Source organism: Panthera uncia, chromosome A2, assembly GCF_023721935.1.
Source record: "Panthera uncia isolate 11264 chromosome A2, Puncia_PCG_1.0, whole genome shotgun sequence".
NCBI classification, from domain to species: domain Eukaryota; kingdom Metazoa; phylum Chordata; class Mammalia; order Carnivora; family Felidae; genus Panthera; species Panthera uncia.
The window spans coordinates 72,445,647-72,470,633 of NC_064816.1; the positions used below are offsets into that span (position 1 = coordinate 72,445,647).

Below are 24,987 nucleotides of genomic sequence, written 5' to 3' on the forward strand. Positions count from 1 at the left end.
CTGATAATCGGTAAGGTCCTCCAGTCTGATGAAGATACCTGCTATTGTACCTGCTGGGATCTCACAATGTCATAGAGTCAGAAGGACTTGTAAGAAAACCTTCTTTATTACTAACCCTCAACTCCTTTCTCACTTGAGCAACCACAGCAGACCCTTTCCTGCTCTTAATCACAGGTTTATGAGCTGTTGGAAGAGGAAGGGCCTGTTGGACACACATAGCCCAGTGCCCACACAACAAGCGGAGACATGGGAACCCAGAGATGGCAAATGTCTTGTCCAAAGCCAGTTAACCACAGAGATAGGGCTACATGTGCATTTCCAAAGACCACAGAATAACTTCCAAGAGGCTTCTTTTTTTCAACATATCAGAGAACTGGATTTTGTTTTCAAATTATGGTTTAAATAGGAATCTAGTATTTCATAGAAGACGGACTTCTACAATTTTCTTCTTTTATTCCAGGAAAAAACGTCCTAACAAATTATTTTCTCATTTTTGCACTGCGTGGTAGAGAATCATGTTGTCAAATGGTAAAAGTAGCTGATTTTAAAATGGAGAACATTGTTCACACTTCTCGAGTATATTTCTGTTGGTATGTTTGTATTTCTGGTTACTGAAGAGTTTCCTCTTTCAGAAACACAATCCCAGATTGCTAACGGAGCAGGCTTGGTGTTTGTGAGAACAGAAGGGTTTTTTGCCTTTGATGCGATCTCTAAGCAGTTTCACACACTCAAACACCTGGAAATCAAAACATCTTAATTCTCTGAACACTTTTCCTGGTAATTTAGATAACTGGTTGGTTGCCTCGTTACTTCCAATCTCTCTTTTTTACTGGTGCTTTCATTGTTTCCATTTTCTATCAGCAGTTTCTGTAATTACTGGCTCCTTGGAAAACAGACATTTTTGCCAACTAATCTGAGGAAAATTTATAAAATGTCAGACGCCATGAAACCTATATTCAAGGACTTCCAAGGGAACCCAGAAGATCAAGTCGCCAGGACCAGGTTTCTACTTGCCCGTCATGCCATGAGGCTCAGGACAAGGTTGACATTTTTGTAGAAGTTCTAACCAGTGTGATGAATCAGGCTGGATCATGGTATTTGCAGAAGGAACTAAGGTCATAGTAACTCCCCCGGGTAAGTAACTTTGTTCTGCTTTGATCGTGTGAATAAAAAAACTGATACATGTTTTTTAGAAAAAAACAATTTAGCATCAGAGCAGCTTATGGGCAGCAATTTCGCAGCTACGGCCACTCTACATGGAAATAAAACTACTTTGCAAACGTTTATTTACTTCTCTGCTTGCAAGCGGAGCGAACTTCTACTTTTAGAAAAATATGCACACAAAAATAGACTCAGTCTTGAAATTAAAATGATTTTTAGGACTGTGTCTATAAACCATTGGTGTGAGTTAATGGTTCAAGCTGCTTTTTTTGTAGATGGTCTCTGAAGAGACAGACACTTTGATTAAGTTCCTTTTAGTATGAATAGTGCTCCGTTCTTTTTTTTTTTTTAATTTTTTTTTTAAACGTTTATTTATTTTTGAGATAGAGAGAGACAGAGCATGAACGGGGGAGGGGCAGAGAGAGAGGGAGACACAGAATCTGAAACAGGCTCCAGGCTCTGAGCTGTCAGCACAGAGCCCGACGCGGGGCTCGAACCCACGGACCGCGAGATCATGACCTGAGCCGAAGTCGGCTGCTTAACCGACCGAGCCACCCAGGCGCCCCTAATAGTACTCCGTTCTTAATGACTACTGCTTCTTTCTCTAATAACCTGCCAAATTCTGTAACTGCTTTTGCTTTCAGCTGTTAGCAGTTGAAAAATAATTTACTCTTACAGTAAATGACTACAAAATGTCAATAATCCCATTAATTCTTATTACTCTAGCTTCTTAGAGGGCAGCCTGAGACTAGTCGAAATTTGTGCCATTGTGAGTCTTGTGATACTGCCTAGCGACGGTCCAGTTTAATGGATTTTGTGAGCTCAATAAACCATTTCAACTCCAAAGTCCATAGAAAAAGTCCGTCTGCCTGGGTTTACGTTTTCATTTGTTCATTTATTATCTCAGGAAACACTTATTGAACACAGTTTCCGTGTTGGATGCTAGAGATAAAGAGTAAAAAAGACACAGCCCCAACACTCAAAAAGCTTTTGGTCTACAGGACAAGTATTCTAGATCGTGGCTTCTTCAGGCCACAATCCCTTTTCGGCATGTAGCTGTAAGAGACAGAGAAAGTCTTGGATTCATGAGCTCTCTTTATTAATTTGTGTAATACCTATTGCTTATAAAATCCAGATGTTTTGTTTGGTGGAAAATTTTGATAAAATGGCCCGAAACCACCCCCTTGAAGAGAATAATAATATTAGCTAAGTTTCACTGAGGGCCACATACCATGCTGACTAGTTTCGGTGCCTTATCTCATTCATGCCTCAACAGCCCTATACAGAAAGTCCTCGTATTCCAAGTTCACAGATGTGGAAAGTGGGGTCTGGAGAAGTTCAGTCATTTGCCTTAACTCACATGGCAAGTTACTATGACAAAAAGTGGGATCCAACAGAGACCTGTCCATCCCAGAATGCAAGGTGTAGGCCATGATGTGATACTAGAAACATTTAGCCATGTTTTTATATGTCCATATTTACTCATGTGCAGCCTGACCTTTAAAATAGACTCTTTAGGGGCGCCTGGGTGGCTCAGTCGGTTGAGCATCTGACTTCGGCTCAGGTCATTATCTCGAAGTCTGTGAGTTGGAGACCCGCATTGGGCTCTGTGCTGACAGCTCAGAGCCTGGGGCCTGCTTCCAATTCTGTGTCTCCCTCGCTCTCTGCCCCACCGCCGCTCATGCTCTGTCTTTCTCTCTCTGTCAAAAAATAAATAAACATTAAAAAAAATTAAAAAAAATAAAAATAAAATAGACTCTTTAGTTGAATGCTTAATTAGTAATAGCTCATAATTTATAGTGCTCCTCATACAGAAAACAATGCTTCTGCTTCCAATCATGGCATTAAAATGGCCTCTCCTCCCCCCAAAATATCTAGTAAGTCATGCTGAATACGCATTCATTAGATTTTCAAAATGTGATTCTTAGGGTATTGCTATAAAATGACAAGTCCTTTCCACACCATCGCATTCAGTCTTCTTTCCGCATCGGCATCAAGTGCGCCAGAAACACTGACTCGGGCAGGACAGCTGGAGCAGGTGACCTACAAGCAGGACTCGGCCGCATGACCCACAGCTGCCTTTCCGTTCAGGCCAGGGCAGCGGCAGAAAGACCAGACCAGACAGGATCCTCTGATGAGCAGCTCAGCATTTGATTTGATTTGATTTGATTGGATTGGATTGGATTTAAAAAAATTTGTAATGTTATTTATTTTTGAGAGAGAGAGAGTAAGCATGAGTAGGGGAGGGGCAGAGAGAGGAGGAGACACAGAATCCGAAGCAGGCTCCAGGCTCTGAGCTGTCAGCACAGAGCCCGACGTGGGGCTTGAACCCACAAACTGTGAGATTGTAACCTGAGCTAAAGTCGGACGTTTAACCGACTGGGCCACCCTGGCATCTCAGGATTTTAAATCAATGCCTGGAAACAGTTGGGGTAATTTCATGTTCAAACAGGCAGTCTTTCAGGAATGAATAGATTAAGAGATTATTATTAATATTTCAGACTGTAACTACTCATCTGGTCTACCATCAGTGGGGCTTGGATTCTGGAAAGAATTTACCTACAGTCAAACAAGATAGCGACCCCTCAATACCTAGAAATAGGAAAAAAACATGTAAAAATATTGAAGATTCATTTATTAAATACTTTTTTGTTCCTCTTCAAAAACAAAATAAATAATAACTTCAAATTATACTCTAATAAAAGAAGCGATATTGCACGACAAAGTCTTTTAAGGGAAGAGATTTCTAAGGGTCAGGAAAATGTCGAGAGAAGGTAAAACCATATTCTCCAATGCATGTGAGCGAGATGGAAAGACACAACCCAGCTGCCCAGGCAGAGAGAGGTCAGTTCATCCATTCTTGACTAAGTTCATCTCTGATGTGATGTTGCTTGAGGTTCATCTTTGTGTAATGTTAGCAGGACCTACTTTTTATATGTTTATATAAATATTGAAAAAATGTGGGCACAATTTTAAAAGGTGGCACAAAGGGAGATTTCTGTACAAGCTTTTCAGACAGTGGGAGTGGTATGATGGGTATGGCTGGTATAGCTGGGGCAACAAAGTGTTCGGTCCTGGCACACTGCTCAGGGTCACAGGTAAATATTCTTTCATTCTTCTGTATAACGTAGGGAGGGGAGGCAGGAGATGCAGGGGCGGAAGGCTAGGTGCTGGTGCTAGCTCAGAATTCTAGGATTCAGTCCCAGTTTGGTCACAAGTGGCAGCAGGATCCTTGGAGAGGTAGGTGACTGTGTCCCAGTCCTTGGGGGTAGTTGCCACCTGAGCTCCCGTGAAGGACATTGACAAGGAGCTAACTTGCGACAGCAACTGGGGGTTTCTAAGGGATGGAGATCTTAGGGCCATTTGGGTTTTCTGTGTTGAAAGTTTTGTAAAGAAGTTTATCTTATTCATTTAAATCCAAAAATAACTAATGGAAAAGACTGAACACGGGGTGCCTGCCTGGCTCAGTCGGTTAAGTGTCCGACTTCCACTCAGGTCATGATTTCACAGTTCGTGGGTTCAAGCCCCCCATCGGGCTCTGTGCCGACAGCTCGGGGCCTGGAGCCTGCTTCGGATTCTGTGTCTCCCTGTCTCTCTCTGTCCCTCCCCCACTTGTGCTCTGGCTCTGTCTCTCAAAAATAAATAAATGGTACAAAAAAGGATGAACAAAAAAAATTGCTAAACTTGTGTTTTGTCAAAGGATAATTAATATCAAATATCGAAATATTTACCTGTGTAAACATATTCAAAAATGTGATAAGCTAGACTTTTTCCCCTAAATGCAGTATTAAATTTGTTCATTCTTCATTAGCCTTAGAAATGAAATTTTGCCTGAGGGGGGAGAATTTCTCACAGGGATGGCTAGCGTACTAGGTGAGTCAAATAAAAATTTTTAAGAATTTTCTCAAAGGTGGTAAAACATTGAAAAAAATGAAAGATGATATATCGTGTTTTCCTTAATGGCTGTGATCATAGGCACAAATGAACTCATAAGCTGAAAAGCAAGCTTCTGGTCCTTTTTCCAATTGACTACGTAATCAATGTAAATTCTTACAATCTAATTAAATAATGGTGACCTAGATATAATTCATGGAGTCCTGAAAGATGTCTTTTAGGAGAACGTGGCACACAAAATATAGACTGTGGATCTGGATCTATCACTTCCTGGATAACCATCCTTTAGTGATTAAATTTTGATTCAGTCATTATTGCTTTCTTAAAACTATAAAAATAATAAGTGCTTATCATGGGAAAAATTGGAAAATAGAAAAATAAAGAAAAAAATTAAAAATTTTCAGTGACACTTATTGCTGTTAATATTTGTCATCTTTCCTTCCATTCATTCTGTCAATGTAACAACCATCTCAAGAGGATGTTACAAAGACTAAATGAAATTAAATATGGAAATCACTACTATAAAAATTAGGTTGTCAGAGATAAAGAATGCCAATTTCAAGAATTCGAATTACCACCCACTGGAGTTTTTTAATGAAATCAGGAGTACAGAAAACTGTGTTAATTACCATCTAGTCTACATGTCATTTTAGAACAAATGGTCGAATTTATGAAATACTTCCAACTTCTAAGACTCATTGTCACCTGCTTGTAAAAATGATGAGAATGTAATAAGCCTCACTTTAAAGATTGCTAGCCTGAATAAAGGGTAATCTCTCATTTTTCAGTGGAAATATCCAGACATAGAGAAATAGGGAGGAAGTTTCAGAACTTAAATATATAAACTTACAGTGATGTAGATAAAAAGTCAAGTATTCATTTGTATATTTAATATCTTAATTGAATTATACCTACAAAGTTAAAAATGATATCAGTACAGCATCACTTCAGAAATATTGCTTTTTCTGCCCTCACATTTCATTACAAATTTTGTTCAGACTTTTCATATGCATCTAAAACACCTACTTTAGAGCAAATTTCTGAGTTGTCTCCAGGTCCAAGTTTCTGTTTGGGCCTCCCGTTACGATGCCGTCACTGGATCTTTTATCTGAAGAGAAAATTACTCACTTACAGCATTTTTTAAAAAAACATTTTTTTCATTCACTTCACTATTCTATACTTGTGCGATGTAAGCGTAAAGTGTAGCGCTTTTCGTCCCAAGTAATATTTGCCAAATCCATGTTGCCAGCGCTACCTCTGAAACTAGCATTGGGTTTATTTCAGGTTGATATCTTGTCCAAGCAGTATTGTTTGATCGAAGCAGAGCAGTAGAAGAGCTTCCTCTACTGAGGACGTTGCCCAAGGACATAAGGCAACCTGAGGGATTGTGTTGGGAAGTAAGCCTCACCTTAGGCTCTGGCATTTTAATGCGTTTGATTGGTGCATGTTTAGCATCTGTGTGTCAGAGTGGGATTTGCAAACATCTTCTCTGATGTTTCAAGTCATCTTCAGTTAGACTTGAAAAACTATCACCTCGGGGAGTGTGGGTGGCTCAGCAGGTTGGCCATCCACTCTTGGTTTCAGCTCAGGTCACGATCTCACGGTTTGAGGGCTCAAGCCCGGCATTGGGCTCTGTGCTGACAGCTCAGAGCCTGGAGCCTGCTTTGGATTCCGTGTCTCCCTCTCTCTTTGCCCCTCCCATGCTCATGCTCTGTCTCTCTCTGTCTCTCAATAATAAACGTTAAAAAGAAATTTTTAAAATAAAAATTGAAAAAAAGGAAAAGAGACAAGAGTTAGAAACAGTATGTTACCATCCAGAAACTTCTCAAGTTCATCATTTGATTTTAAAGTTGTATACTATCAGGAATCAGAAGTATTCCTATTTAAAAAAAAACACAAATTTTCTAAGATGAAAATTAGATTCCTTAATATATTGACTACAGGCTAAAATTATGTAAATGTCATGTACAACTGAAAAATTAATCTTGTCTATCTAGCATGTTTTTTAAATTAAAAGCAGAGTATATGGCTGGAGAAATATACAGTATCTTATTGTTATAATCAATAAAAAACTATTTGTACTACAAGCAAGATGTATAAACTTAAAATAAGCACATTATGCCCTAATTCTACCTGCAGCATGAATAAAAAACTCATCCTTTGCTTACTGACTTAGTATAAAAATCAGGAGCTTTGTTACACAGGTAGAAATTTTCAAAAATTTTTTTCCTAAAAAAAATAAAATTGAGTATTAACAGTACCCCCCAAAAATAATTTTTTTACTTTTACTTCTCAAATGAGAAATCCGACTGCTTTTTTAAGAAATTGTCCATTGGACTGTTAAACTAACTCCAAACTAGCCCAAAGAGAGTATCAGTAAAGCACTTGCATTTCAGTTGGAAATCAATTTTGAAAGGATTCTAACATTTATCATTTCAATCATTAACAGTAAATGTGTGATCAACTAACATACCAACATATGCCCTTGAAAACAATGATGTTTTGTTATGTATTCTGCCATTATGTCTACAGGAAACTCTGGAACCCTAACTGTTTACACTACTTACATAAAACTTTATTCAGCAGCTGACATCACCGATTATTGTGGCATTGTAAACAGTTCAGCAGCTTTCTAGGAAGATTCTGCTTTGAGTGGAGACTCTGAGAGTCAAAATACAATGTCTTCCTAGTCACACTTGAACTTCAAATGAAATTCCAATAGAAAATGTGCTTTTAGTGACCATTTTCCACAGCAAAACCAAATTCTGGTAAGTGTGTTATTCCATGAAGCTAATATAAAGGCATTTCTGAAAATAATCAGAGTTTTTTAATAGCAGTTTTGTATACGTTGCCACGTTGCTTCTAAATTCAAGGCACTGTAAGTAATTTGGAGGTGCAGCTTTAAACATTGTCTTACTCAAAACTCTGCATGATTCAGGCGGGATAGTGAGTTGATCTATAAAATCAGAAGTCAAGGAGAAGGATTCCACTACTTTAGAAGTGGGCATGGGATCCATATTTGAAGCTAAGAGTTCAACTTGATAGATTGTCAAGTATGTGTGGAAGTAGATTCCCATTCAAAAAGTGACTATGTATACGGTTTTAAAAAATCTCATGTTTATCCACACTCTACCACTTACTTATTAGCTGTGACTTTGGGAAAGTTACATGACCTCTTGTACCTGTTTTCCCATGGAAACTAAGAAAGTGAGCAACTCATAACCACTGTGGATGAAAGACCATGGTAAGCAGGAATACTATGGCAACTTTCTTTCATTTCACTCTGTGCTAGGTGGTTCCAAACCACACAATGTTTGTGTTTCTCTAATAATGTTTTTAATTGTTATTCCATTTCCCCCCATAGATAGAAGCCTTGATGCAGACCCTTCCCCCAAGCCCACACTCTTTCTTCCTTCAATGGCTGAAATAAAATTCGATAGGACTGGAACGTATCTTTGTCTTCTTGAGAATTTCTTCCCTGATGTTGTCAAGATAGACTGGAAAGAAAAGAACAGCAAAAGAATTCTGATATCCCAGCAGGGAAACACCATGAAGACAAAGGACACATACATGAAATACACCTGGTTGACGCGCACTAAAAAGTCAACAAATAAAGAACACAAATGTATCTTCACACATGAGACTAATAAAGGAGGGGTTGATCATGAGATTGCTTTTCACTCAATGAAAAAAGGTATGTGCATATCTAATCTAATCTAATCTAATCATAATATAATGTAGTATAGTATAATATAATATAATATAATATAATATAATATAATATATAACCTTCCAGTAGCCTACCTTTTCTGTCAAATATTAATGAAAAGAAACAAATAGAAATCTTTCTTAACTGTTGTTACCTAATGGTAACATAAATGTCCTGCTATTTCTCCATAGAACTAAAATACTATGGGTTTTGGAACATACAAAGAAAAATAAAAAGAAAAATTCATTTAGCCTTTTCACCTCAGTTTCATCAACCAAAATATTAAGGTTACAGTGATGTTTTTAGCATCATTGTTTGGGTTAAATGAAACAGTACATGTAAAGGCACCTAGCAACCTCACACACAATAAATGTTCAAGAGAGTCCATTTCTAAGGATCTTACTTGATCAGAAAATAAGAACAAGTACACATCGTTCAAGAATGTTCTACCCAGCCAAGTCCCTCTCATTTCAATCTTGCTGTACTCAAAGTATAGCCATAAACAACGAGCTGTATGTGACAAAATGCTGTTCATTTGAAGAGCTAGAGCGCAGCTCAACAACAACAACAAAAAGTATAATTTGGTTGCTGAGGTCTTAGTATGGTCTTGGGTTTTTTAGATTTGAATTTTATGTACTGCTGTAAGGTGAAATTTGGTAAGTAGAGATGAATGAGGTTATGTGTACAAACATTCTTCCATTCTACACAATGGATGTATTTCTACCCCTGGGAAATGCTGCCCAGCAAACACTGCAGAACGAGTGTGTGCCAGGCCTGGAAAGGATGCAGGATGGACCACTGTCCCCAGGAGGATCACTACAGTAGAGTGAATACACGTTTCCTAATCACTCACGGTCACTTGTGATTCAGCCATGGTGTCCCGTAGGATCACCATTGGTACAAATGCTGATCATTTTTCGATAGCGTGGGCACCTGGCTGTGATCCAATAACCTCTAGACTCAGAAGTCAAGTCCTGAGCCTTGACATAAGAGACCATGGCCCAAGAGGGCCCACTGGACAGGACTAGTTTGTACTTTTCTCTGTGGTTACCAAGCCCTTTGGAAGCAGGGGGAACACGCACGTAACTAAATGTGCAAAGACCTTTGCTGTGTACCGCTTAAAATTGTTGAAATAAATCTTTATCTTCTTGGATCCTTAGTGTTTCCAATGATCAAATTAGGGTTGAACATTTATCTCTGCTTTCTCCCTGGCTGTGATGAAGAAGAAATACAATCATGTCAGTGAAAATGCTTGCTTTTGAAAATATAACATGAATGCATTTATTCATATGCTTCTTGTATTTATGTGCATCCTCTCCTAAAACTAACTGAAGTAAGAGTGCAAACAGCCCTAATTTTTTAAAATTTCTACAGCTAAGAAACAGAGAGGAGGCAAATGAGCAAAGCACAAGTTTAATGTAGCCCTTGGGCTAACGTCCTTTAGGTATTGATTTTTATAGTGATCAAAGTAAAAACACAGTAAGTTTCATGGTGGTGATTACTGAAAAGAGGGAAGTTCTAATTTATGATGTGTTTTCCCTGAGAATTAATTTCTGAAAGGAATGTCTCCCAAGGTCTTCTCATAGCAACAAAGCTAACAAAGGCATTTCTGATACCATTCTACAACAAATTTCTATTGCTATAGGTTTGCTGCTTGTTGTTTTTATTTTTGATGAAAGCTAAAAATATATAGGACAAAAAAAATCCATGCTTTTGAAGAGATAAAACTAATCTGTCCAAGTTTTCAATCAACTTGCATGGAGAAAGAGAACCTAGGGTACATACACAGATTTTAATTTGAAAAATTGCTACCTTACTGCTTTTACCTCAATCAATGCATGGTGATAAGAGATTTTTATTTCTCTTTTAATGAGTAAAGGCACCATATAAAATAGAAAGGGACTTTTAAGACACTTTAAAATTAGCTCTTAAGGAGGGGTGCCTGGGTGGCTCACTCGGTTGAGCATCCAACTTTGGCTCAGGTCATGATCTTGCAGTTCGTGAGTTTGAGCCCCATGTCGGGCTCTGTGCTGACAGCTCAGAGCCTGGATACTGCTTCAGATTATGTGTCCCCCTCTATCTCTGCCCCACCCCTGCTTGTGCTCTCTGTCTTTCAAAAACGAATAAACATTGAAAAAAAAATTTTTAATTAGTTCTTAAGGATACTTTAACATCTAAATATGATTACACAAACATTTTTATTTTGGGGATTTACCCCAAAGACTGCACCTCAAACCCATTTTTTAAGCACACCCCAAAACAGGATTGTGTGGAGTGTGTAAAATTGCATCCCTGAACCACGTGTGTATGGACAAGGACACATCCAGTGGATAAAGGATAAACAAAAACAACCTTGTAACTCTCTCTTCCTGCATCCCATGGTCAATGACCTTTTTAAATTTTTTTTAATGTTTATTTTTGAGAGACAGAGAGACACAGAGTGTGAGTGGGGGAGGTGCAGAGAGACAGGGAAACACAGAATCTGAAGCAGGCTCCAGGCACTGAGCGGTCAGCACAGAGCCCGATTCAGTGATCTTTTTAAAGGAATTTTGTCTTATTATATATGTTGGGTTTTTTTTTTAAACATTGTAGAGAAATACAACCCTCACCTCAGGTTTTATATATTCAGAAAACTATAATTATTACTCAGTGTATCTTTCTGTCCCTGGAAAGAATGCACTGAAATGCTGAGCTTCTGTTATAAAAAGGGTCACTTGCAAGAATGATTAAGGTACTAGAAGAGATGATTCATGTCTGAGAGTCCACAGTGCTGGAGGTATGTTCGATTTCTGTGGATTGTGTCCCAAGGTACTTCCCACTTGCTCTAGCTCATCTAAGCTCCCATAATTGTCATGTGAGTGCTGGCTCAGCCAATTTCTGGTATGAGTCTGGGCAAGTGAGACTCTCTAAACCGTATTTCCTTGTGTGCAACACGGAGCCCTCCAGATTCAACTCACATCAGTGTGACTGAGGGATCAGGTGAGACAATGCAAGTGAACCTTTCACACAGTGCCTGGCACGGTCAGGTCATAATCACTCGATAGGTATTGGCTTTCATTAGCATTGCTCTCACATCCTTAAACAGCTCCACTCCAGAAAATCATGCACAGGAGTTGGGGTTACTGGGGAGTGCAGGGTTTGAAAGGTAGGGCTGCTTTTCTTTGCTTCTACGGGAGAATTATGTAAACCAAACTTATTCCAACCTGTAAGATTCTGTTGCGGATTCCAGGGTTGGAAGAATTATTTTAGTAGTATCCCTTCATGTCAGCAGTGGGTGCTGAGGACTGTATAGCAGTCACTTTTTCTATTTTTTTATTATTTTAATTCAACTTTGAGGCAGGCACTGTGCTAGGAGCTATGAGCACAGGAAGAAAACAAGATAGTCTCAGACATTACCCGCTAGTTGTGAGAAAAAAAGAAAAAAAATGCATCATTCATGAACTTCAACGTCTTCATGTGCAGAAACACAATCTATGAATTGATCTACTGAATTATATAAAATCAGGTCAACCATTTCTGGAATTGTGGGGCTCATATTTGTAATGGCTCTATCTGGATTGACAGATTCTGCTTTCTTCCCTCCCTCTTTCCCCTCCTCATTCCTTCCTATCTTCCTATCTTCCTTCCTTCCTCTTTCTCTCTTCTTTCCCTTCCCTCCTTCCTCTCTCTCCCTTTCTCTCTCTCCCTTTCTTTCTTTCTTCCTTCCGCTCTCTCCCTTTCTTTCTTTTCTTTCTGCCTCTCTCTTTTCCTTCCTCCCTCCCTCTCTCCTTCCTTCATTCTTTTTCTTTTTTCCTTTTTTTTCTTTCTTTTCTTTTCTTCTTTTCAGCCCCAACACAGACACATATCAAATAATGAATATGAACAATTGAATAATACTTGTTTTTATATCTTGTAGAGCTCGCTGTCATTGATTCTATAGAAGCTTCTCTGAAAGATGAAAATGGTAAGGCTTTGTATGTTTGCCTTTATGATATGTTATAGCATGTTTCCTCCTGGTCAGCTTTACTTTTGAACTTCCCTGGCTTCAGATAGAAGCCTCATAATGGCAGGATCTTACAAAATAGACTGAGTGATACTTTAAGTCAGTCCTTCATTTCCCAGGGATCAACTTCACACAATAAATGCTGGTTTGGGAATGAGAGGACTTTATAGTCTTAGGGGTGCAGTGAGGGGCTCTGAAGTCTTTCCCCAATGGACTTCATTCACTTCTGTGGTCTTTATTTTTACTGAGGAAAACACAGTATCAAGTTGCTTCTACATTTTTTTAAGTCTGTGTTCTTGCTCATATTTAGTAACATGAACCGACACTGAAAGGTTCTTGTACAGAAGGCGTTGTGTTACTGTGAGTGCATTTTGTTTAATTCTCTTAATACTCACTATGAAGGATTTTATTCCCATTTTACACAAGAGGGCAGTGATCAAAAATTAATTAAATCCCTTGCACCATGCCACACAGTGAGATCTGAGGCTTCAACACAGAGGGTTTAAAAGTTCATATACTTAGGGCATCTGCGTGGCTCAGTTGGTTAAGTGTCTGACTTAGGCTCAGGTCATGATCTCTTGGTTCACGAGTTTGAGCCCCTCATCAGGCTCACTACTGTCAGCGTGGAGTCCACTTCAGATCCTCTGTCCCCCTCTCTCTCTGCCTGTTCCTCACTCATGCGCTCGCTCTCTCTCTTTCTCTCAAAAAACAAGTGGGGGAGAAAAGAGTTCATATACTTACTCAGTTTTCTATTCTTCCTCTAAGATGTCATCACAGTGCAAGAAACTCCAAAGTCACGACCCTGAGACAGGTGCACACATGGGGCGTGGGTGTGGGTGCAGGGCTTCAAGTGCCACAAACTGGACTTTTAACCTCAGCCTTTTAATTATTAGTTGCATGAATATGGGTACATTACTTACATTATCTGAGCCAACCAGGAATAACATGAATAACACCTCCCTCAGTTGTTGAAGACGTAAGGTCACATATGTGGAATGCCTAGCATAGGGTATCTCATTTAGCTGACACATTGGAAGTACTGGTTTCTGTCTCTTTCTCCCCACATCTGTGCAAGAAAGTGATGAGGAGCATTGGTTCTACCCCTGTTGATCTGCCCTCCATATCCAATACCAAGGACCTTAGCTAACATATTACCTGACCAAAAGCAAGAAGTTATGAGTACCTCACCTCTCAAGGTCCCTTTTCATACCAAGTACTAATAATTCTGGAGTTCTGATTCTCTGGAGATAAAGCCTGTACAAGAAGTTTCCACAGGAAGAGACCCTGCCTTCTGGTTCATTGAGTAGTCAGTTGGTCCCACAACCATTGTCATTAATTACTTCTTGACATCGTATATTTCCTGGGTAACTTCAAAGGATAGTAAAGGCAATCATTCTATAACATCATAGCTCCAATGAGGAATATTCAGGAAAGGCAAGGGAGTTAGTTATGACCTCCTAACATTGGAGAGAATTTGGATTAACTACTCTCTTCCACTTTATTTTCTTTTGTTATTTTTTTAGGTTTTTATTTAAATTCCAGTTAGTTGACTTAGCGTATAATATTAGTTTCAGGTATACAATATAGTGAATGATTCAACACTTCCATTCATCACCTAGTGCTCTCCACAACTAATGCCTTCTTGTAAAACCTCCCACCCACCCTACTGTGAACACCACCAAATTTCCATGGAGTGTGGAAATTCCTACACTTGGTAGGAATCTCATTAATGCACAATGTGTAATGGCTAAGATGCTGCTAAATCAGTAATTCATCATTGTATTTTTGCTTAACTGTTTGTTGCTGGGGGTACTTATTGCATGTGGAGGTGCAGAATTAGAGTTGGTAAGAATGTATTCTTGAACATTGTGTTGTGGGGATTAAGATCTGGCTTGTGATACTTACTAGTTGTATGACACCCGGAAAATTCCTTCTCTGTCCTTAATTTGTCAAATGGGAATGAAAATAATCTCGTAGGTTACTGAAAAATTAAGTAAGATTAAAGCTTTGCCCACAAAACTCTCAAAATTAAATATTTGGCATTTAGTTAGTGGTTAAATCATATTAGTTTAATAGCTAACAATATGTTGCTTACAGACATGCTGGGGGGTGAAGAAATGGTAAAAGCTACTTATCACGAATGCTTTTTTCCGGATGACTCATTCATCTAAAACATAACCTTGCTTTTTAAGACTTTGGAACGTCCTAAGTGAATTTCACAGAAGTTGTTGATTCACTTGACCCGCAAGCTGGATTCTGGGTTGTCCTGGTGGTGGTGGTAGGGGTGACAGTGGTATAGACGTTTACTGTTGGGTTGGGTTGGTGCAGGAAAGTCACTTCCACCCAGGTCATCAGAATTGCATAATACGACCTACCTCCCATTAATAAGCCCTAGCCTTTCAAAACAACAGGTGAAACTAACCGATGGCTTCTTTTAGACCCCCTACAGCTGCAGCTTGCGAACACCTCTGCCTACTACACCTACGTCATCCTCCTCGTCAAAAGTATGGTCTACACTGTCATCATCACCTACTGTCTGCTTGGGAGACCAGCACTCTGCCGCAATGAGAAGAGTTGTAACACATGGTGGCCCAAGGCTCCACTTTTCTTTACTGGCTATTGTCGCTAAAGGTGTCTGCTGAGGCTCTAGCGGGGCTTTCTTTCTGGGTGTGGGTTATTGCAGTTCACATGTGTCTTTTTTCTATGTGTCATCACTGCAGAATGGGTTTACAAACTGCTGGGCAAACAGGAAATGTCACTCTGCACGAAGAACAGACTCTGCCATGAGTCAGGGGCGGGGCCGGGGGGCACTCACGGGGGCTTCAGTACCGCTCTCTCCTTCATGGCCACCAGCCCGTCAGCCACCCACCACCCTCGCCTCTGAGTACAGCTGACGTGCAGCTTCCATAGCGGCCCCTGGGTCTCTGTATCCAGATAACTGCCTGGAGGCCTTTTATTTTACATTTCTGGAAACTGCTATCTTTGCTACCTGAATTTTGTACTGTTGTTCATAACAGGCATAATAAAAAGAATCAAAAGTGTACTTTTATCTCTGTGTTCTTTCATTTGGTGAAATCTGAGAGGCTAAGGTAAGGAACAGCATGACAACTGAGCCTTCAAATTCAGCATTGGTTGTAATCATGGCAAATTCCACATTTCTAACTATTTCCCTGAGAGAGTCCTTGTGATGCCTTCTTTGGGGCACTGTCCCCAGGGGAGCCACAGCCAGTGAAGGTGCCCAAGTTATTACTCCTTCAAAAGGAAGCTGAATTAGACTCATTTGGTTTAAGACACTCCAGTGGCAAAGGCCATAACATGTTGCATGCCTGGCTGGTGTGTCGGACCTGGACCAGTGTCTCACGTGCACCATGTTTCCCGATGTCACAAGAATCCCATGAGAGCTGCACTAACACGGGAAGGGAGGGTGCTGGAGGGGTTAAGTGCTTGGACTCTGGATCCAAAGTGCCTGGGTTTAAATCTTGGGTCTATAGCTATTTGAACTCTCTGTGCCATAATTTTCCCATTTATAAAACGGACTTACAGCGACACATCTCCTGGAGTTTTGTGAATGCGATGAGTTTTTATGCTGAATATATGCAAGTCCTCAATAGCATTTGTATCTACTGTTGGCAGATATACTTTAGAATTAATAGAGAACACACACACACACACACACACACACACACACACAATGAACACACTAAGATTTACGTGCAATGCTGTAGCACCATTCACAACAGTCACAAATGAACTCAAATGCCCAGTAAGAAACCAGAAAAATAAACTAAATGATGTCACATGATGGACTAACATGCATCTACAAAAAAATTCAGATTGTTAAAGGTACGGAAAATTAATCAGGAAGTGTTGTTGAAGAAATATACATGGCAGGACCGTAATAAAATTGGTAGATTATACCTTCATATGATTTCAAATTCAAAACACTCTAAAAATTGAACTAAGAAATCTTGTTTCAACCACTGTCTCTACCTCCCAAACATTTGCAGGTCACATTTTTCTTTCTTGTGCATCTTTCGAGTTATTTCTGCAAATATGAGTTTACATATAAATATAAATACAAATATGTCTCATTTTCTTCCAACACACAGGTAGTATACAACATACATTATTCTGCTTTTCTCACATATATTCTTCAGCTCTTTTTATGTCCATATATAAGGACACATAGCTGAACAGTATTTTACTGGTGAACGTACATTTTGTAAGATCAGTTCCTTGTGATAGACGAATGGATTCTTTCCAAGCTTTTACTATTATAAAATATGCTAAAATTATAATCTTGTTTTATAATATTGGGCATGTGTACTTGTAATTTTGAAGGTATTGCCAACTTACCCCGACAGAGGTAACGCCATTGTGCCCTTCCCACCACAGTGTAGGTCAGTGTCAGGACTGTGCTTGTCAAAGATCAGGATTTTGGTAACCTGACAGGTGAAAAGTAGTATTCCACCGTGGTTTTGTTTTTTCTGATAAGGATAACCATATTTTCATAGATTGAGTCCATTTATGTTTCTTTTTTTGTACAATATTTCTCCAGTCCTTTGACCATAATTTCTGAGGAATAATACTATTAAGTATGACACTCATTTATATGTGTATGTATATTTCTACAAATGTGGGTATAAAACACAATGTTCAATGCACGGTAGGTGGGTGAAGAAATTAGTGATTGTTTTTCTCTTTTTCTAATGAATGCTTTTAAAGTAAAAGTTAAAAGGGGGCACCTGGGTGGCTCAGTCGGTTAAGCATCCGACTTCGGCTCAGGTCATGATCTCATGGGTTCGAGCCCCGCATTGGGCTCTGTGCTGACAGCTCAGAGCCTGGAGCCTGCTTCAGATTCTGTGTCTCCCTGTCTCTCTGACCCTCCCCTGTTCATGCTCTGTCTCTGTCTCAAAAATAAATAAACATTAAAAAAATAATAAAGTAAAAGTTAAAAATTTTTAATGTTTATCTTTGAGAGAAAGAGAAACAGAGCGTGAGCAGGGGAGGGACAGAGACAGAAGGAGACACAGAATTCGAAGCAGGCTCCAGTCTCCAAGCTGTCAGCACAGAGCCTGACATGGGGCAAGAACTCAGGAACCGCAAGATCATGACCTGAGCAGAAGACGGACACCCAACCGACTGAGCCACCCAGGCGCCCCTAAAGGAAAAGTTTTTATATACTAGAATAAAATAATGTCTCATTTAAAATTGGGAAGGATTTTTTGTTTATTTACAATCAGCTTCAGTTTCTGTGAAACAGGTGCTTTTGGAGACCAAGTAGAGGTGGAAACAGCACAAGACCCACCAGATACCAAAAGGAGGAAATTTAATTCCCATCCACTTCTTCATTTTCAGGAATTTCATTAGGCTTCTTCTTTAGACCAAATACCTGGGCCTCTACTTAGAGATCTGGAACTGTTTCTGTGTGTGGAAAGCACAGAGGCAAAGGGGAGACTAGCAAATGACCCAGAGCCGTGTGGGCTGATTTCAGGGCCAGGCACTCCTAGCCAGTGTCCCCTGTGGTTTCCAATCCTCAACCCTTCCCTTCCCCAACCCGACCTGGGCAGCCCTGCGGGCTCTGTTCTGCACTGGCAGGTGCAGAGAGGGGGAGGGCGGTGGTGCAGGGGACAGTGTGGGGGGTAGGAAGGGGCTGGTGTTTTGTTTTCTCAGGGTTTTTCTGGTCTATGTGCTCTGTCAAATGTGGTTGATTCGTGGAAAAGGCTTGAAGTCAAACCGGCCCCTACTGGTTGGGGCTGTGCAAGCGGTGGCTGGGGTGCTGCATGATAAATTAAGGGCGGTTAAACCACAGCTAACTTTGCTCACTTCCAAAAGGTCACAGCTAATGAAAGAAAATACCCATCTGCACACACGCATATGATTGCTGCCAAAGATATTCTTATTCTGTGGGTGAGGGGTTCCCCTATTTTATACCAAGTTCATTCCAAGTAGCTGCTTCATGAGTTGGGAATCGTATGACCAGGACTATTTAGATGCTGCACCTTCAGTCCAGTCCGATGCCTCTGTTCTGTGGGGAACGGCCCGCAGACTTCTCGTAGCTCCAGTTAATCCTGACATCTACCAAGGATCTGCGCTTCTCCCTGGTGCGCAATTTCCTCTGGTGGTACTTTTGGTCTCATTTTGTCAGTGCGGACAGGGGAACACAAGACCCGGGCACATTAAACTATTAGCACAGGTAGAGTGTAGACGGGCAACAGGGAGGGACTTCTTTCCTCACAAGAGCTCAAGACGTATGGAGGCCCTTAGTCAACTGCATAATTGAATGTCATGTGTTGGATCATCTTAGTCCTTCCAAAGGGACACAATACCGTAGCATGAAGCTAAGCAAGGTTCAATAGCAGACATGCACGGGAGATAACGGTGTGCTGGGAGTCAAGCGGAAGAGCATTCAGTAATGTGAGCACAACGAGCAAGTGTCCCCACCTCCACGCCACCCGCGTACGGTACAGAGAGGGTGCCCAGCCCCGGGACCCAATCTGTCCGGTGCCTGGCAAAAGCAGAACTCGATTTCTGAGATCAGCCTTTTATGCTTCCAGTCTGCCTTCACTGCGCATTCTCAACACAGACTTCATTCCTCTTGGTCTGTGCTCTGAGAGTCAACTTCTTGGGCGAGTCTCGGCTTCCAGGAGCATGGGCCACGTGCTACTGGTTCAGCCTAGCGTATGTAGGTGAGGGCTCTTTCTCAGGGTAAATATACAGGGACATCCGGCTGAGGCATCATCTGGGGGCCTGGTGTGTATGCGGCTCCCCTCCTGAGACAGGGTGTCCTACCTGAGGCCCCTCCACTGAGTTCTCGAGATTCGGCCAGACCCTGCAGACACTCCTCACCCTTTCTCCACCAGGAGGCTCTTTCCCCTTAGGCCTCAGCCTCCCACAACCCTCCTCGTGGCACTCCGGTCCTCTGGTCCAGTGTCAGAACGAGCACAGACGGAGCTGACGTGACCTGCACAGACGGCCAGTTGCCACCACCGTCACTACACACAGTTGAGTTTTTCTTGAAGGACACAGTGAATAAGACCAGAAAACTAACAGACACGCTGCCTTCTATGAGGCATTGAGGTGAACATGCATATCTGAAAGAAGGAGTTCACGATGTAACTTAGTTTATTTCAGTTCAAATTAGCCACATAAAGAGAAATGATGGCCACGGTCTTCTCTTGTTCATCCAAAAGAAGACTCACGTTATTTCAGAACTGTACTTCTAAGGGAAGGATACCATTTCATAATGAAAACAATGCAAAATGTCTGGTTATGCTCGAACATGCATCCACACCCCTCCGTGCCCCATTCGGTAATCCCAATACTTTAAGCCAAATACATAATGCCAAATAAGGAAAGTAAAATGAACCACTTCGATACATTGGATTTTATTACTTTTTAAAATTGTACAAAGAGCGCGTAAGCGTGAGTTAAAAAACACGAGGGAAATGTAGGATGTTAAAAAAAGAAATACAAAAGAAATCTGAGACATGAAACAAAAAAAAACCTCCAACCCTGCAAAGCAAATAAAAAGAGATTTTGCTTACTAAAAAAGGGTTATTCCAATATATTAAGAAGTCTTTTGATCGGGAATACAGCACAAGACTCGGCTCCAAGTATTCATGGACAGATCAGACTCAGTCTCACCCAAGGCGGTGTGGCTCATCACATGATGCACCTGCCGCAGGCAGGCTCCTAAATGTACGTGGGTGTGGTAAGACGTCTATGAGGTATTACAATAAATAAGTTCCTTATCAGCCGTCCGCTGAAGTCAGCGGCGGGTGTCAGCACTTCAACCTGCAACAGGAAAGACCCCGGCTCTGGTCCTTGTCCTCCTCCAGTGACTTTCAGTGACGGATTTCTCACACTTGGAAGAAGAGACGAAAACACACGAATATTTGAGACACAGTGTTAACAGGTAAAGTGCTACACTTTGCCCTGTATTTCGATGAGAAAGTCTGTGTGAAGCTGGGCGGCTACAAACACGTGAAGACCTGGGTGTGGCCACTTAAGAACTTATTTTAAAGCCTTCTTGAATTTGGCTGTTCACGTGCCCCCATCTCTGCTGCCTCTCAAGCAACGATGCAGAAAGCGGGGCTGGAGCGGGCTGGGGCGCAGGGGCTTTAGAAACAGGGCCCGCTCGCTGCCCCCAGGCTGCCTCCGAGGCTAGTCCCTGCCTGTCCCAGCTCCTCAGCAGCTCTGAGCCAGGCACCACTTTCCTTCCATCATCACGTGATTAGGCGGACACGCTGCTACTACAATTCACTTTGTGTTCATTTGCTGCCATTTCCGGGGTGGAAGTGTTTCCCTTTGATGACCTCAAGGGGCTGAACAACACGCTCCACCTTGAGGCCCATCAGGCTACTGCTCTGGCTGGACCACACCTTTCATCTCGGGAGCTCCACGGCACCTGGGGACACCTGGGTGCAGGTCCAGGGAGGACCCTGGTACCAGACTGGGTGGGCCCGAGTCCCAGCTCTGCCACTCGCCAGCGGTGCCCGCTGGGACGGTCACTCACCATGCTAGTCCCACTTGCCCAGGTGTAGACAGAGATGCTCGGTACCCACGTCGAGTAGGACTGCTACCCTCACTCAGCACACTAGGTAGGGTTTGTAACTGAGTAACACCTGACATGGAGATGCTCTGGCTAAGTAAACAGTAACGAACTCATTCTTACTCTGCAGAGATGTGGATGGGAAGCAGGTGTATGACGGTCAGCACTTGGCAGCAGGGATTTACGGTGTATGCAAATAATCGAATTATGATGCCGTAGGCGGGAAACTCATGTAAGGCTATGTGCCAATTTTAACCTCAATTAGAGAAAGAAGAAATGGGAACTCTGAGATATTTTTTATACTTTACAAATTCATACTGATGCAAAAGAATGGTAAGAAATTTCACATGAAAAAAATGTAACCATAAATTCATGTGAATGGGACAGAGCTGGCTCTAGATTTATACTCATATTCTTCGAATTTCACCTTGAATCTACTCAGAGAAACGATCCATATTTAACTAGTTTGTTGCTACACTTTCGGTTGCACTTACTGTCACAAAGTAGTACTCATAGTTCCAAAAGTGGTTTTTCACCGTCCTGCTTTTCTTCAGCTTCTTCTTCAGATCCTACAAGGGAGGTAAAGGGAAGGAGAAAAAGTATCAGATTCCATTAAGGACACAAGCCATTTGCTTGAAATGATAATATACGGGCATCAAATTTTATGTGGGAGGTGCATCTGCTCATCTAATCCTCAGTATTAAAGGTTGGAGTTAAAAAACTGTACCTGTAAAATAAAGTTTTACTTTATTTCTCATAGGAAGAAAACACTTAAAATAGGATCGATCACTCATACTAATCAGTTGAATGGACTTCCCTTATGTAGTTCTGAAAGTTTTCATATAAAGCAAGAATTATTATCTACTCGTAGTCCTCCTCCTCCTCTTTGCTGACAGGCTTAGGTATTTTTCAAGTGTAGCTGACACTGAGCTTTGGTACAAATCATTTAATCTACCTATTTTTAATGTTTATTAATTTTTGAGAGAGAGACAGAGACAGAGAGAGGGAGACACAGAATCCAAAGCAGGCTCCAGGCTCCCAGCTGTCAACACAGAGCCCGACGTGGGGCTTGAACTCACAAACTATGAGATCATGACCTAAGCCGAAGTCGGACGCTTACCTCACTGAGCCACCCAGGTGCCCCAATGCTATGTTAATCTTATGGCTTATGACATATTAGCTCGAATATGTCTATAGAAACAAACTTTCCCATATTAACTGTTTAGTTCTTTTAAGGTATACAGTTGACCCTTGAACAGCATAGTTATGATCTGTGCAAGTCCACTTATATTTGGGTTTTTTCAATATAGTACTGTTTTATTCTTTTATGACTTTGTTTTAATTTTTTCAAAATGTTTGCTTTAGAGAGAGAGAAAGAGAGAGAGAGCACATGAGCAGGGGAGGGGCAGAAAGAGAGGGAGACACACAATCCAAAGCAGGCTCCAGGCTCTGAGCTATCAGCACGGGGCCCGACACAGGGCTCGAACTCACGAACCATGAGATCATGACCTGAGCTGAAGTTGGACATTTAACCAACTGAACCACCAGGCGCCCTACTTATTTTTAAAAGTCGCTGTACCCAGTGAGTGAGAGTTTTGAGGACTTCCTGATGCCGAGAGTGATGGTGCTATAGCACTGGGACACTGCAGTGGGTCCTGCCTTGTGAACCTTAGATTATTGGTACGTTGGAGCCCACCATTTCATTCTGCAATTATTCCTTGAGGAAACATGTCTGACGCAATCATACTTTTTTCCATTAAGTAGATTTTACTTCTAAAAATCTAGGAAAGGGTGCCTGGGTGGCTCAGTCAGTTAAGTGTCCGACTTTGGCTCAAGTCATGATCTCACGACTCGTGAGTTCAAACCCCTCATCAGGCTCTGTGCTGACAGCTGAACCTGGAGGCTGCTTCAGACTCTGTGTCTCCCTCTCTCTCTCTGCTCCTCCTCCACTCACACTCTGTCTCTCTCTGTCTCTCAAAAATATATAGACGTAAAAAATTTTTTTTTTAAATCTGGGAAAAAATCTAGATGTTTGAGGGTAGGAGAAAAGTTAAATGATTATCTTATTTCCACAAAATATCTTGTATCCATTTATATTTATACAGTTCAAAACAGCATGGGAAGTGCCTATTTTATAATAAAGTAAAAGCAAATACACAATGAAAAAAACTGTATCCCGTAAGATCGTATTGATAAAAATAAAAACTTAAATACATACGTGCCAATAAGAAAGACTCTAAGAAAATAACCAGATGACTTGAATCACTTCTGGATATTCCAAAATACATACAACAAACTGACTTTATAAATTTTAAATTATCATCTTTAAAAAAGGGTATAAATAACATCAGCAGTATGGCCACACTTATGTGACATTACAAACACAAAACTAGCAGGAGACAAACTGAATTGTTAATACTGATGTGGTCACAGAGTTTGAAGGACAGGTTTTTTGGTTGCTGTTCTTTTTTTTTAATTTTTTTAATGTTTATTTTAGAGAGAGAGAGAGAGAGCAGGGAACAGGCAGAGAGGGAGACACAGAATTGGAAGCAGGCTCCAGGCTCTGAGCTGTCAGCACACAGCCTGATGCGGGGCTCGAACTCACGAACCATGAGGTCATGACCTGAGCCGAAGTCAGACGCTTAACTGACTGAGCCACCCAGGCGCCCCTCTTTGGTTGCTGTTCTATGCACATTTTTATAAAAGGCCTGTGTTATTCTCACAATCAGGGAAGGAACATAAAAAAGGAGCAGTGGGAAGACCAAGGTATAGGTTAGGGATAGGGCCTCCTCACGCACAAAGGAAACAGCCTTCCTCACAGCTGCTTTCCTCTTGTCAGATAAGACACCTCAAACAACACATTTTTTTTCCCTTCTGAGAATGTCTGCCTGCTTTAGAGCCAAGAACAAATCTGGTCCAGTAGAATGAACAGTGGAGAATCTGAAGAAAAGATTGTGTCCCACATCCTAACCTCATAAATGTCACACAGTCCAGGTGAGCTTGTGGTGACATAAATAGATAAAGGCACAGTGGTTGGAACACTTCGCTTTCTAGCCTATTAAATTGCTGTAAATTGTAGACACACTGGGGCCAGTTAACACGTTCTCACTCTGAAACGAGTCTAAGGAGAATGGTCATACCTTTTCTTCCTGTTTCTGACCTTACTTTCCACCTGCCAGGCTAATAGCATTTGAGTGACAAGTGTCTTGGAATAATTTGGGAGTTCTAAATAAAGGCAAACTTCTAATTAAAACATAGGTACATTAAATAATATGTATCCTTTACATAATTCAAAATAGTAACAAGACCTTCTGGTTACAGTCAAGTGCAGTTAACAAACCTTCTCCTTGAAAAGCAACTGTAACACTCAACTAGACGAGCAAAACTAACCATTTCAGCAGCTGGGAAATGTCCAAAGACATACAACAATCTGAGAAGTGTTTATGTTTGAAAAACTGCAGAATTCAGGGAACCACACTGGTGCTCTTGCCGGCATTGATCTCATTCTTCCCCCACCTCCCACCTGCTTGGGCATGAAGGGTGTTCCAAGATAGGACAGGCAGTGGGGAGCGGTGTGAGGGCGAACCAACAGACTCAGGGGTGCGCTGGCAGGAAGGCAGGGGCTGTGCTGTTCAGAGGTTGCAGTCGTGGCTGCAGCAAATGTGTGCTTGGCTGAAGCCATGTGCA

At 41.1% G+C, this 24,987-nt stretch overlaps 1 protein-coding gene and 1 gene segment (V, D, J or C); one reads left to right on the top strand and one right to left on the bottom strand.

Annotated features, from left to right (window-relative positions):
* The first annotated feature begins 969 nt into the window (after positions 1–969).
* LOC125929810 (T cell receptor gamma constant 1-like) lies at positions 970–15,804 on the top strand. The segment is given in 4 exon segments: positions 970–1,134; positions 8,420–8,749; positions 12,660–12,707; positions 15,185–15,804. Coding segments are annotated over 4 exon segments (612 nt in total).
* A 4,657-nt stretch (positions 15,805–20,461) lies between these two features.
* LOC125929809 (STARD3 N-terminal-like protein) overlaps positions 20,462–24,987 on the bottom strand; it is a 56,206-nt gene continuing 51,680 nt past the window's right edge. For 3 of the 4 annotated variants that reach the window (XM_049641312.1, XM_049641313.1, XM_049641310.1), the window contains 2 exons: positions 21,795–21,869; positions 20,529–20,613 (listed from right to left, as the gene is read on the bottom strand). In XM_049641312.1, the coding sequence (XP_049497269.1) occupies positions 21,811–21,869 (59 nt within the window). In that variant the 3' untranslated portion in view covers positions 20,529–20,613; positions 21,795–21,810. Of the gene's footprint in view, positions 20,614–21,794; positions 21,870–24,987 lie in introns of all 4 variants that reach the window. The other variant, XM_049641311.1, reaches the window with a different exon arrangement.